The 15333-nt window shown below is 36.9% G+C and overlaps 1 protein-coding gene across 2 annotated transcripts in view; it reads right to left on the reverse strand.

Moving 5' to 3' along the window:
- The window catches only part of DYNC2LI1 (dynein cytoplasmic 2 light intermediate chain 1), a 29227-nt gene that overhangs the window by 4411 nt on the left and 9483 nt on the right, over positions 1-15333 (reverse strand). For both annotated transcript variants that reach the window (XM_080686448.1, XM_080686449.1), the window contains 8 exons: positions 12403-12589; positions 11404-11472; positions 10415-10492; positions 8830-8906; positions 7855-7925; positions 5465-5562; positions 4967-5059; positions 36-137 (listed from right to left, as the gene is read on the reverse strand). In XM_080686448.1, coding sequence (XP_080542574.1) covers positions 75-137; positions 4967-5059; positions 5465-5562; positions 7855-7925; positions 8830-8906; positions 10415-10492; positions 11404-11472; positions 12403-12589 — 736 coding nt within the window. In that variant the 3' untranslated portion in view covers positions 36-74. The remainder of the gene's footprint in view (positions 1-35; positions 138-4966; positions 5060-5464; positions 5563-7854; positions 7926-8829; positions 8907-10414; positions 10493-11403; positions 11473-12402; positions 12590-15333) is intronic.

The following is a 15333-nucleotide window of genomic DNA, read 5'->3' on the forward strand; positions in this document are numbered from 1 at the left end:
TCATTAATGAGCCAATATCAATAAAATAATCTTACTTGTATTTGGGAAATAAATACACTGTAGCTGAATTAGGTTCAAGAATCCAGCTCAATTTGTTTCCAAGACTTGGAAGAACTTTTTTTGTACTGTTCCAGTTCCTAAAACAAAAATATACATTATAGTACTTTAAAAAATCAACTTTAACAATTAAACTAGGCATCTTAAAACTCCCTTAGCAGTTTTAGATATAACAATGTATCCTTTACAGCTTTATCATTCTCAAAATTTCTTGACAATTATTTTGTAAATGATTATACTTAGTACTTTTTTCTAGAATGTAGCCTTTGGAGTTTCTGGGTAGCATAAGCAGCACTTAGAGATGAATTTAATAAAGTTTCAGATAAAATTATATATAGTATATAAGTTCATTCAATTAATAAAGTATTTGTCATATATTAAGTATTGAAAAGTGGCCTTATTTTTAATTGTTTGCTATTCAACTCTTGTCAAAACCTGCTTGAAGTTAGCTAAGTATCAATATTTAAAATGTATAGATCTTTTAACCCACAATTCCGCCTTAAGAAATTTATCCTATAGGATAGTATAGGAGAGCACAAGGATATAAGCAGAAAGATATTCTCCGCACTATGTATATTGACACACAACTGGAAACAGTTTAGAGGTAATCTTTGGAGCAGCAGTCGCCAACCGGGGGTCTGCAGACCACTGGTGGTCCGTGAGGTCCGAAAGGTTGGTGACTGCTGGTTTAGATGATCTCCCAGTAAAGACTGATTAAACACACCAGCACTCACTCACACGTGGCTTTACAGCCAGCCAGCAAAAAGGATGGCAGTCACATGTGAAAACAGCAAATAGATGGAGAGAGAGCAGAACACTTCCATTTTCCATTATATATATTTGTATATCTTTGGATTTTTTTTCATAATGAGTATATGTTACTCTTTTAAAAATTGTGTTTTTCAATTATAGTTTACATTCAATATTATTTTGTTTTAGTTTCAGGTGTACAGCATAGTGGTTAATTATATCCTTTATGAAGTGATTCCCCCAATGTTTCCAGTACCCACCCGGCACTATACATAGTTATTACAATACTAGAGGCCCGGTGCACAAATTTGTGCACCAGTGGGGGTCCCTCGGCCTGGCCTGCAGGATTGGGCCAAAACCAGCTCTCTGACATCTCCCGAGGGGTCCCAGATTGCGAGAGGGCATAGGCCAGGCTGAGGGACCCCACTGGTGCATGATCAGGGCTGGGGAGGAATGCGGGAAGTTGGCCAACCAGGGAGGGATCACGGGAGGGCTCCAGGGTGTGTTCGGCATGTCTCACTCAGTCCTGATTGGCCGGACCCCAGCAGCAAGCTAACCTACCAGTCAAAGTGTCTGCCCCCTGGTGGTCAGTTCATGTCATAGCGACTGGTCAACTGGTCGACTGTCTGCCCCTTGGTGGTCAGTGCACACCATAATGAGGAGTTGAGTAGCCTTAGCATATCATTAGCATATTACGCTTTGATTGGTTGAACGGATGACCGGAAGACTGGACACTTAGCATATTAGGCTTTTATTATATAGGATTATTGACTAAATTCCATTTGCTGTACTTGACATCTTGAGACTATTTTGTAACTATTACAATTCACAAAATAAAGATAAATTTAGTGGGAGTGGAAATCCTGTGTGAGACCATCAACATGCAAAAGGGACCATCTCTAGGAATGCCTCCTCCAAGCTTCTTGCCTGTTGCTCAATGTCTAACTGTACCAAGTAAAATATTATTTCAGATAAGCAAAACGTGGTTACCCTGCAAGATAAGGCAATCACTGCCCTTTGACTAACATAATTAAAGTTCATAGTTGCTATAAATGGAAAATCCTATTCTCACTTTCAGAAAAATTGCAGGCTGCCTCATTCATACCTATAGTCTAAGACTCATTAAAATTTAAACATTCAAAGTTTCAAAACTGTGTAAGACTTGGGAAGAAGTTTTATACTAATAACTCCAAAGTAGTCTTTATAGCATGCTTTATTTTTTCTAATGAAGTTAATTCAGTTCACTAGTTTGAACTTATGGTTCAAAGATTGTTAACTCATAAAATAAGCCACAACCATTATTGGGCATCGCTTTGGGATTCTTGGCTAGTAGTATGTCCCTTCTGCAGTCAGCAAACTTAGAAGAATGGGCTGGTCACACAGACCATGCCAGAGGGAGGATAAAGAATAACTAACTAGTATGACACAGAACTCACCATGTCCACTGGGTCCTTCAGTACTGCTATCGTGTGAACTCAAAATCATGTGATAATGGTTTAAAGGAATAGCAAGTAAGAGGGTTTTCTTTACACTGCAATTCTTTTAAAAAAGTATTTTAAAATTGTTTTTTAGAGAGAGAGGGAGGGAGAAAGAGAGAAAGAGAGAAAGACTGATGTGAGAGAGAAACATCCCGCACGCCCCTCACTGGGTAACAAACGTACAAACAAGGCATGTGCCCTGACTGGGAATGGAACCAGCAACCTTTTGGTGCACGGGACCATGTCCAACCAACCGAGCTACACTGGCCAGGGCTAGTCCCTGTTTTAAAAAATAGACTTGCTTATAATCAGTAGGCCTATAGTTTACACACACACACACACACACACACACACACACACTGATACATGTTTAGGGAGAACACAGAATTTAGTGAGGTAGCAGTGTGCTACAAGAGTTGAGTGAAGAATGACATAGGTTTTGTAGGGCTGCTTTCCAGTTCCACTCAAAACTCTTACGGTTTTAGATCAGTTAGGGAAGATGGATTTGACTGTGAAAACTCATGATACTCAGAAATACCCCAGCCCTTTAACAATACTACGTATATAAACGTAATAAAAAGTCATTATGCAATATAAACAAATACTCTTATCAACAATGACAGTTAGTCATTGACTTCTAGGTAAATATTAATTCAGGGATGACTTCCAACTAATCTCTATAGCCAAGATAAACACATAATAAGAGTTACTCAAGGTCATTTTACTTTTCTTACAACATGCCCCTCATTTTTTGAAATTGAGGTATAATTGACATACAACATTATATAAATTTCATGTGTACAATATAATGATTCAATATTTGTATATATTGTGAGGTGATCACCACTATAAGTCAACATTTGTCAACAAATAGTTACAGAACTTTTTTCTTGTGATGAGAACTTTTAAGATCAACTCTCTTAGCAACTTTCCAATATGCAACACAATATTATTAACTATACTCACAAAGCTGTATATTGCCATGATTTATTTTATAACTGGAAGTTTGTACTTTTTCACTCCCTTCACCCCTTTGGTCTATCACCTACCCCTCCTCTGGCAACCACCAGTCTGTTCTCTGTCATCTACAAGCTCGGTTTTTGTTGCTGTTGTTTAGATTCCACATAAAAGTTAGATCATATGGTACTCGTCTTTCTCTGTCTGACCTATACCCACAAGATACACCCATGTTGTCACAAATGGCAATATTTCCTTCTTTTTCATGGCTGAATAATATTCCTCTGTGTGTGTGTGTGTGTGTGTTTATCCATTCATCTGTCAATGAATTCTTAAGTTGTTTCCATGTCTTGGCTATTGTATAGTGCTGCAATGAACATGGGGGTACATATATCTTTTTGAATTAATGTCACAGTGTCAAGGAGCTTATTGTCTATGTTGTTTCTAGGAGTTTTACAGTTTCAGGTCTTATAGTCAAGTCTTTAGTCTATTTTAAGTTGATTTTTCTGTATGGTGTAAGATAGTGATCCAGTTTCATTCCTTTGCATGTGGCTATCCAATCTTCCCAACATTATTTATTGAAGAGACTGTCCTTTCTCCCATTGTATATTCTTGGCTCCTCTGTCATAAATTAATTGACCATATATACATGGGTTTATTTGTTCCATTGATCTATGGGCCTGTCTTTATGCCAATACCATACTGTTTTAATTATTAAGTCTTTCTAATATAGTTAAAACCAGGAAGCATAGTGCCTCCAGCTGTGTTCTTTTTCAAGATTGTTTTGGCTATTCAGGGTCTTTGTAGTTCCATACAAATTTTAGTATTGTTTGATCTATTTCTGTGGAATACGCCATTGGAATTTTGATAGGGATTGTAACATGCCTCTTACTTTGCTACAGCTACAATCCCTCTAAATATTCATGACATACTTTCAAAAGCCTTCTGGACTATATCTAAATTCAATGTATTGCTTAATGCTGAGAAAAATACCCAGTGGATGGTTGTGTTTAGGTTATCCTTGAAACAATGCCTAAGTTACACAGCTCTACAAATCCCGCCTGAGAGGTTGTCAGGACATTCAATTTATAGTGTTTCTATACATAAGCTTACTTATTATACAAGGTCAGATTCCACACACTGTCTCATTTTATCAAACTAAAAGGCGATCTGGGAAAATATAAGTATTGGGCCATGATAAATTTACTAAGTTTTGCATCCTTACATCAGATTTGTATATCATAAACAGTACTATCTTGGCATATGTGGAATGCAGTCCCCACTTTTAAGCACTTTCCTGAGAGATCCTGGATTTTGTCAGTTATGTTTGTGTGCTTTCAGATTAGGCAGCAGTTAATTTTTCTGGTACAAGAAAGTATAGGTATGTCTGAATGTCCTAATAAAAAACAAGCTCTTTTAAATAATCCCACAAACAAAAGAATATTATAAAAGTATTTCCCAGCAGCAAAGTAAGAATCACTAGCCATCATACACTGAAAAATCCAAAAAAGATATGTAAACATTGTTATTTCTGGGTGGTAGAGTGATAGGTGATTTTTAATTCCTTCTTGATTCATATGAGACTTTTAATTTTTCTATAGTGAAGATATATTATTTAAATAATTATAAAGTAAAAAAATAAGTAAATAAATTGAGAAAAATATATAGAAGTCTACAGGTATTTCTTTGATAATTCAAAATGAAATGAATGTTTAGGGTAATACCTGATCCTTCTGAATTCTCATTTCATCAACTTCACTTTCAGCATACTGAGGGTCCTTTGCAGGGTCCTTGATATCTTTTAGTGTGTCAGTACTCTGAAATGACAATACTTCAAATCATTTCATGCCCATAACCCCAAACCATCTGACATCCACGTCCTTTCCTCAGCCAGCCATGTAGGCTCTCTATGATCTTTTATCATCACCACTGAGGGCCATTTCAAATTCTACCAGGCCCTTTTTCCTTCTTCTCCTCTCAGATGATTGTGTCTCCCTTGTCTAATAGCCAGAGAGCTCTGCTTCAAAGTGGAGCAAGAACTGTGTCATAACCCACCTTTCAACCCCACAGCGTCTCAACAGATACAATAGATTTTAAGTGACTGTTGAATTTTTGAGCATGAGTTGAAAACGAAGTTATCATAATAAACCCATGGGAACATTTCCCAATGACTGTTGAATAGTAGTAAAAATTCTTGCTTTAAAAGAACTAGAAATAGATACCTTTGGTGGAAAGAGCTTCTCATACACTTTTTTCCACAACTCCATTGGTGAACGGGCATGAAACTTTCCAAGGTCATTATCAGGAACAGGAGGAGACCCTAAAATGGGAAGGTTTGCTCCAATAACTGCATTGACTAAAACATTCAAACTCGATCAATAAAACTGATGACACTAAAAACAGTATAAATCTTAGATCATTCATGTCCATCTCCCTATTACAGTCACAATTAAAATTTACCCCAACCCAGTATAGCAAGCCAGGTTCCAGTTCTAGAAGAAGAGGAGACAATAATGAGTAAACTGTAATACTCTTTCCCTACACTTCAATTGCTGCTCAGCAAAAATATAAGATTGATATTCTCACGTGCATGTGAATTTGCAAGGAAACATACTCTTATGTGTTGCTGGTTAGAGTGAAAATTGGGACAGCTAATTTGGAGGGTAATTTGGCACTGCTAAATACCATTAAAGTACCAAAAAAGGTCATGCCCTGTTAATAAGCAATTCTAGAGTTTGGTGTTTACCCTAAAACACCTGCATACATGTATTAAATATTTCACACTGCAGCATCATTTATATTAGTGGAAAACTGGCCACTACCAAAATGTCCATCCATAGAAGAATAGTAAACTAAATTACTGTGTAATACTATCCAGCAGTCAAAATACCAAACAAATCTATATACAGCATAATATTGAAAAGCCATTAAGGCATATTGAGTAAAAGAGACAAATTTCAAAATGAATAATACCATTAAGTTAAAACATATTTTTATACCACATATACATATATAGAAAGTGATCTGGAAAGATACATACCAAACTTGATCCTTTTATGTTACACTAGTGGGCCGTTGCACAAAATTCATGCATGGGGGGGTGTCCCTCAGCCCGGCCTGCACCCTCTCCAATCTGGGACCCCTCGAGGGATGTCCGACTGCCGGCAGTCGGACATTCTCCTCGCAATCCGGGACCACTGGCTTCTAACTGCTCACCTGCTTGCCTACCTGATTGCCCCTAACCACTCTACCTGCCAGCCTGCTCACCCCCAACTGCCCCCCATGCCGGCCTGATCTCCCCCAACTGCCCCCCTGCCAGCCTGCTTGCCCCCAACTGGCTCCCCCTGCCAGCCTGCTTGCCCCCAACTGCCCCCCTCCCCCACTGGCCTGATCGCCCCCAACTGCCCTCCCCTCCTGGCATGATCACCCCTAACCGCCTCTGCCTTGGCCCCGCCACCATGGCTTTGTCCGGAAGGATGTCTGGAAAGTCTCCCGGTCTAATTAGCATATTACCCTTTTATTAGTATAGATTTTAATGTTTTATAAGGAGAAGGCCTTTATGTATTGCTTGCATAATTTAATTTGGAAATTAAAAAAATTTTGGGACACTTTTTTGTACTTTTTCAACCTATGAGATTTTTTCATTATGTTTCAGCATCTATGTTGTTCACTAAAATTGTAATCACTCACCTCCTTCCCAATCTCTCTCCTCCTACCTCTCCACCCACAGTCTTGTCCCTAACCTCTGATATTTACTAATCTTACCTCCATTTGTAAAACTCTCATTCTAAAAATTTTATATAAATACAATCGTATTGTATGTAGCCTTTTCTGATTGTCTCTTTACATTCAGTATAACTCTATGGGGATACACCCAAATTCTGTATATCAATAGTTGGTTCCTTTTTATTGCTGAGTAGTATTCTATGGGATAAATGTACCACAGTTTGTTTATTCACTCACCTGTTGAATGACATCTGGGTAGTTTCCAGTTTTTGGCTATTACAATTAAAGCTGCTATGAACATTCTTGTACAGACTTTATGTGAATGCAATTTTTCATTTCTCTAGGACAGTGGTCGGCAAATTGAGGCTCTGTTGACTAATGAGTTTGCCGACCACTGGCCTAGGGCATCTATAAGTTTAGGAAACACATCCCAGTAGATGAGGCCAGCTATTTTCACAATGAAAAATTAAGGGGTACTTAATTAATACTGTATTCTTTTTTATTTATTCTATCACTTGAATATTTATTTTCATCATTGCCCATAATATATAGTTTTGAATTTCCTGACCACTTTATGTTCTTGGTTTTCTTCTAAATCCAAGGAATTAAAATTTAAAATTACCTAGAAATAGGTGAGGGAAAGGAAACACATGCAAACTTTTTAGTGGAATAGAGATCAGAAGCCAGTCTCTCATGTGGCAACATCCCTTCCATCACAAATATGTCAATGCAGCAATACTGTAAATACAAGTAAATAATAAGAAATTACAGCAATGATAATGAAACAAGAAATGCTGGTATGCTGGAGATGAAGTGAACATGGAGTAGGATAAAATCAATAAGCAATTAAAAAAAAAGATGGAACAAATTTAGTAAGTTCACCAACCTATATTACTTAAAGAATCCAATCCTGCTGTGATAAACAGTGGTTTATTCTGATCCACACATATTGATTTGCTACATGGATAAGAAGAAAAAAGAATCTAATTTACTCTAGCAATCGAATATCCTGCCACACTCTACTATAAATACAAGGAGCAAGTTTTATATCTAGCCACTGGTGAAAGCACTGCCCCCCCCAAATGAGTGAGTGAATATTTGTGTAAGTGATTTCAAAAATTAAAGTAGAGCATTAATGAAGGTTTTACAGGAGAAAAAAAGTGACAGACACAAATTACCTTAAGTCAAAACCAAAAAAAGTAGCATGGTTAAGAAAATTATGTACAAATATTATTTATTCATTTATAATCAATTCAGAAAGTGATCATAGAAGGAAGGCTACTAAAATGAGGGAAAAGAAGTAAAGGAAATCAGGGAAGGAAGTATAATACTATCATTTTATTCAAGTGTCAAACTAAGTATTCTCTAACATTTTAATTGTCAAACTGAGAAATATTTAAAGAATAGAAGAAGCAAAAGGTAATATAAAATTATCTAAGAACAGATATCTGGGGCACTTTCCGGGTCAAGAAACAAAAGACTAGTGAGAACAATAGTCAGATGAAACAACATTGGCCAAAAATTCTATATAATAAAAGGTTAATATGCAAATTGTCCCCTTGACTCGGAGTTCAACAATGGGGGCGGGACTGGCCGGCCAACCGCCCACAGCCCCTTCCCCCCACGGCCCTGCCCTTGATCAGCCCCTCCCACCTTGATTGGGGGCGGGACCAGCTGGCCAACTGCCTGCAGCCCCTGGCCCAGCCCAATTGGCCTCCCACCCTGATCGGGGGTGGGGCCAGCCCACCAACTACCTACGGCCCCTCCCCCCGGCCAGCCGGGACCCCACCCAAGCACAAATTTGTGCACCGGGCCTCTAGTAATAAAATAAAAAGATATAAAAAAAGTATTTTAACAGTACCTTTTGCCAATACCAAATGCTAACTGGTTGATAACTCCACGTATTTTTAGTAATAGAGCTTCTGATTTACTTGTAAACTAAAAAAAAAAAAAAAATCAGGAGAATAAATTTTATACTCTGCTTTCAAATCACAGAAACAGATAACATAAATATGGCTTTGAACAAGTACAGATTGCAGAGTGAATTACTATTTATTTGCCCAACAAATACTTATGTTTGAATAGACAAAAAAAAAAAAAAAAAACTGAATAAAGGAAAAAAAAGAAATGTGGATAAATTCATTTTAATGACTCTTCAAACTTCATGAGTACATAATATTGAAAGAACTTGAATTTATGCACTAAACATTTTAGCTACTCCCATGTATGGGTCATAGTTACTGCTAAAATGCAATCTGGTTGGTTAAAAAACAGAAGGTTTACATCACAAATAATATTTCCACCCAAGGACATATTACTGCCTTCAAAGTAGTTAACATGGGAGCTACAGACCAGTCTAATAATACTGATACTCACTAAAACAAACTTTTAACTTCTCTTTTGAATTGCCTTTGGAGTTTGCAAAATAAGCAACTGAATATTCTCAGTGGTGGTATGGTAACTAGGGTGACATAACCAGAACATTTTAGAGAATGAAAGTGAGTGGGTAGTATTAATAATTAAGCTGAGATATCAGGTAAAAACCAGGACATATGGTTACCCTACAAATCTTTTAAGTCTAAATTTCATTTTTTAAAATACCAAAAGTCACTAAGCCAAAATAATAATGACTAAGATGTATGAAAGTGGGAAAAACAACCTTGAACCAATGTGTTCTTTTTTAAACTTAAAAAAAAATGCTGTTTGTTGCAAAGGTTAAAAAGATGAACTCGGGAGTCCTGCTGGGTGGGTTGATATTTCAGGGAAGTCACTGACTAGATGTGTGATCTTGGACAAGTCACTTAATCTCACTTAAGTCTCAGTCTCCTCCATGGTAAAATGGACAAATACAGTACCTTCTTCATAGCGTTAGGAGGATTAGAAGAGGGAATAATGTGAAATGCTTAGCACAGGGCCTGAAACAAAGTATTGCTCAAGAAATATTGGTTATTATAATTATTATCATTATCTATTTTATATCCTTCAATGCAATAAAATATAAAAGCATTTTTTATTTTAAAAGATACTTCCTCTCCCCCCGGCCCCCCATTCGTATGATCTCTTTTTTCTTCTTAATCAGAGCGCTCAGAGGAGCCTGGAGACAACATGGTCTAGTCCTTTTCTTTTAAGAGAATACAGATTTAATTCTTAAGGGGAAGCAATAAGTAAATAAATAGATAGATAGATAAATAAATAATTTGTCTCTTTAAGATTGGGGTTTATAGATATAAGCAATTCAGATCTTTTGCACCAAAGAAATGTCAGGCCAGCTAGCAGAATGTTCTATGGATACATTATAAAACGAAGGTTTTGAGGCAATGGGAAAGGAAAGGAGGGGATGATGTTCATTAGTAAAAGCATTAGTCTTCATGACTGTGCATGAAGTTGCTAACCTTTCCAAATTTGGTACTGTCCATTCAAGCCCAAAGGATAGAAAATGTACGAACCATTAATGATGCTCCATAATAATGTGCAACAAATCGAAGTGTCTTGCATATTACCTTTCTCTTCTCAGAGTCAAAATCCTAAAGAAATATGTTATTAAAATGAAAAATGAGTTGAGAGAACTAAATATCTGCAGCATGAAGATATAAATTATTCAATGTAGATATAGATTATTTCTTAGTTGTTCGTTTATTTTTTGAACACACCCTCAGGAGCAGGATTCCATTACCTTGGTATTTGTTTCTATAGAGAGCTGAACAATAGCTGCAGCCTTCTAGAGCTAAAGCTGTCAGATCTTCCCTTGTTTAAACACAGCTCAATAGAATTCAGAAATCAGCACACATTCCATAGTGTGGAATACCCTAAGGATTCTCTGACAAGCAAAGATAAGAAGAAACCAATTTTCATCTTTCTTCAATTTAAAAGTTGGGAAGTAAGTCCCATCCCTTGGTGACTGGGTTCAAGATTCAGTTTCTAAATCTTCTACCTTATCCCCATTCCACTGTATTTGTTGTTCTTTTCCTATTTTTGCTTTCCCAACTATATCCTCTTTTCTAAAATCTTTAAGATGTGTGACTCCTTGATCTCTCCCTCTGAGAGATACTTTCTTATTTTACTATTGCTTTTTTTAGAAAGTTTTAAAATATTTTATCACAGAATCCTATTTTTTTCCAATATCACAAACAGTGTTACAAATGAAGTTGATACTGGTGCTTATCAAAATATAAAGACAACCAATGTTTTATATAAAACCACTTTATATGTTAACTTATTCCCAAACTCCCACACTTTTATTTTTCTTTTCTGGCCTGATAAAAAAAAAAACACCTGTTACAAATATTTATAACATCTTCTATTAGATGAACATTCTTATAAAATGAAAAAGGGAATCTTATGAACAGACCATGCAAATCATTATTACTTTGGTTCCTCTCCCATAAAGCATAGACATGTTTGTATAACAAACTCAACTAGAAGTGCAAGAGCTTACCTGAAAAATATCATATTTACTTCCAATTATGACCAGAGGTATTGGAAATGGGTCAATTAATTCACGATCCTGTTAGCAAACATATTTCATTGATTTACTATAATTATTATTGTATATTCAGCAATTTCTATTTACTTCCAAAAAGATACCATTTTCAGTCTCTTCATAGATGTTGACTGTGCTTGCTTGACATTAAAGGTTGTTCCAATAATTATCCTTCACTTAATAAACTGTATATCTCAAGTATAAAACTATAAACAGCAATTCCCAAAATTACTAAAAGATTTATTCTTTTTGTGTGTTCTGCCCTTTTATTTTCTTATGTAACATGTCATCTTCCTTTTTGTTTCTTGCTATTTTTGTATTAACTATTTATTGCAGTAGCATTTATACTGCATACATGGGAACCATAAGCTATCAGTTTTGTTTTGATATTACCTATGTAAAACACATTCATAAAAACTGGGCAATATAAAATCCTGCTCTTAGCTTTGTAGAAGATGATATTCATGACTGTATTTAAAGAACTTGTGTTGTTCACCATTGCAACTTTATAATGTAATTACTTGTCAGATGATAAATGTACTATGTGACACTGAAGGAATGTAAAATATAGAGCGACAGTGAAGGCTGTTGAAACCCTAACCCTTGCTCAAATTTGTAGCTTCCTTTAGTTTCTTGTCAGGTGACATTTATACAATTTGGTTTTTAATCTTGATTTTATAAAATCAATATCAAACTACTACTTTAAAACTATTTCTTTAGATTGGTGTAATATGCCATAACAGTCACAGAAGATGTCTGAGAAGACATAAGAAATCTTTTTCCTTGATATGTTCTTACTGAGGTTTTATAAAATTGCTATAATTTTCCAGTGAGCAGGTTCATCTACATCAAATGAATCTTAAGTCATGCACAAAAATCTAAAGAAGCTGTTGTGATGTTCTCTTTAACTGTGTATAGGCTAAGGTTCCAAGAATAATCCCAGCTACAACTCACTGGATGGTCCTTCTGCATGTTACTCCGTATCTTCTGTCTCATTTCAGAAGCTGCTGTGGAATCTGTCTTTCCCAGTTTCATTATCACTTTATCTACATGGCTTTTTGTGGCTTGCAACAGATTTTCCATGGTGGGCCAAAGGTCATTAGGCTTTGAAAGATCCAAAACAAGAACAATAGAAAATGTCCTAAAGAAATAAAAAAAATCTTTCAAAAAAGACTCAAAATAATTACCATTGTGAAACCCTACTATATTGAAAGTTATTATCTAAGAATAAGATAGCTTAAGAAAGAAAAACACATAGCAATTTTCTAAGACAAAAAAAAAAAACACAACAAAAAACAAAAAACGCACCAAAGTTATAGCCTTACTTATTTGAGTGCTTTTTTTAGTGATGTGTAAGTGTTATAACTAATAGTGGCACTGGAATTTTTGTTTGAACTAATAATAATTTGGTTCAAATAATTTGCAAGCAATTGGGTCCAACAATGCATGTTTAGATTCAATTTTACTATGTGTTCCAAAGAAGGGAAACTAAAATAATAATAACAGCAGCACAAGAGGTAAAGGAGAAGAAAACAGATTTACTGGTGGACCTTGTTTTAAGCAAAAGAGAAATGAATTGTTCAATTTTTCCAAAGATTAAAATTTGTGTTTCCAATGCATTGGAAATACTCGTGTTACTTTTATCTTCATAGCAAATGACAGCTAAAAATGTTAAAGCAAAAACAACCCAACCTCTTAAAACAGAGAATCAGGCCACAGGAGATGCTCTATTACAATTTATCTAAAGTCTGTGGAAACGTTCAATGCATCTGTAACTATTTTATGAACAGTCATTTTAAAGACAAACAATTATAATAACAGTTGGAAATATTATTTTTTCCAGTTGCTGGGTTGTGTCCAATAAAAGAAAATTATGTGTCAAATTAATTCCAGTCACAAAACACTCTGAGATTTGCAAGTACATGAGGAGTGAAATGTTTTCCATGAATTCTTTAACCACTCAGCAACCTACTTTGGACCTAAGCCTATGGCTCCCCTTCTCTGTGTTCATAACCTTGACCCCTCCTCTCTCCTAAAGCAGGCCCCAGCTGCTGTGGGGTTCCAGGGAAAGGAAGAGCAAGAACTCACAAGGTCAGGTATTAAAGAAGCTGTGGAAAGATTTGGCTTCTTACAGAAATCAGAATTTCCAAAAGCCCATTGGGCCCCAACCCTGTTAGGCCTAGAAATGGCGAGTGAGGTAATGTAACAAGGTAATGCGACAGTCAGGGTCAGAACTGGAGCCCGCTCACAACCCCATGAGAGCCCAACTCCTTTCAGCCTCAGGCCACACTAACTGGCAGCTCAGGTTCCTTCAGCTCCTCCCACCCTTGCCAGCTCTTCTCTACTACACTACCCTGCATAGCTACCCTAACTCCCAGGCAGCTTCATTTTCTCTGTTAAAGGGGGACAAATAGAAAACTAGATAGCAGTAAAATTCCATGTTCCTGAAGAGTAAAGTCATGGGGAAAAGGTGGTTATAAGTGAGAAAGCAAAATCTAAATGTGCATAAAAACATCTAAAATCTGTACAAAATATATTTACAAACACTGGAAACACTGAAAGGAATACCTTGACATGTTAATAGTGATTATTCTTTTATGTGATTACTAGAGGCCCGGTGCATGAAATTCATGCACTGGGGTTGGGGGGGGGGGGGGCCTCAACCCAGCCTGCACCCTCTCTAATCTGGGACCCCACGGGAGATGTCCAACTGCCAGTTTAGGCCCAATCCTGCAGGGACATCTGGCAGTCAGACATCCCTCTCACAATCTGGGACTGCTGGCTCCTAACTGCTTACTTGCCTGCCTGCCTGATTGTCCTTAACTGCTCCTGCCTGCCAGCCTGATGGCCCCCTAAGAGCTCCCCTGCCAGCCTGATTGACGTGTAACTTGCTCCCCTACCGGCCCGCTCACCCCCAACTACCCTCCCCTGCCGGCCTGATAGCCCACAACTGCCCTTCCCTGCCAGCCTGATTACCCATAACTGCCCTCCCCTGCCGGCCATCTTGTGGCGGCCATCTTGTGGCAGCCATCTTGTGATGACGTGGGGGTGGCCATCTTGTGATGATGTGAGGGCGTTGTGCGAGGGCCACCTAGGCTTTTATTAGTATAGATGGGTGCTCTTTCTTTGTACCTTTCAGTATTTTTCCCAGTTTTCTATATGAACATACACTAAAATTACATATTTTTAAAAGCAAAAAAATAACTGGACAAATAAAGCCCACATTACCTAGAATCAGCTATGGAAAAACAATTGTCCTGTTAATAAGAAATAATTCTATACCCTAAATATGTTAATGGCTGAAATAGAATAAATATCAGGTCCTTTGTATTTGGTCCATGTATCAAGCAACCATTTGTGTTAAACCCTGACAAAAGTAAGATATTTCAAATTTCAAATTTTTTGTTTCCCTTGGCTCAGATGGTTCCCATGAACATAGTGAGAAATGTCACAATTTTCCACATCTGATTTGGCCAATATGTAGGGACACTGTCAAGAAAACCAAAGAGTTTGAGGTTTTACCCAAAGTTCTATTTCTTTAAGATCGCAAATAGAGAGACATTCTCCCTGCTCTAACTTATCGTTTTCCCTTTGCCGAAGCATCAACAGTATTAATTAGCATTAAACTCAAAGGCAGATATAATACCCAGCGAAAGGAGAAAACTCAGGGCAGAGCTAGCTCACACTTGGATGGGTACAGGAAAGAATTAAGCTTTGCAAATTCATTTTTACAAAGTGAATTCATTGCCCGAGTATTATTTGACATATTTTTGTTTGTTTGCAGGTTTGCAAAATATGTTACTAGGTGGAATGCCAGCTCTATCATTTCAGCAAAGGCCAGAGCCTTAGTTCTTTTTAACTCTCTTTGAAGCATTACAGTTTAAG

Source organism: Plecotus auritus (genome assembly GCF_963455305.1).
Source record: "Plecotus auritus genome assembly, chromosome: 8".
Classification (NCBI taxonomy): Eukaryota; Metazoa; Chordata; class Mammalia; order Chiroptera; family Vespertilionidae; genus Plecotus; species Plecotus auritus.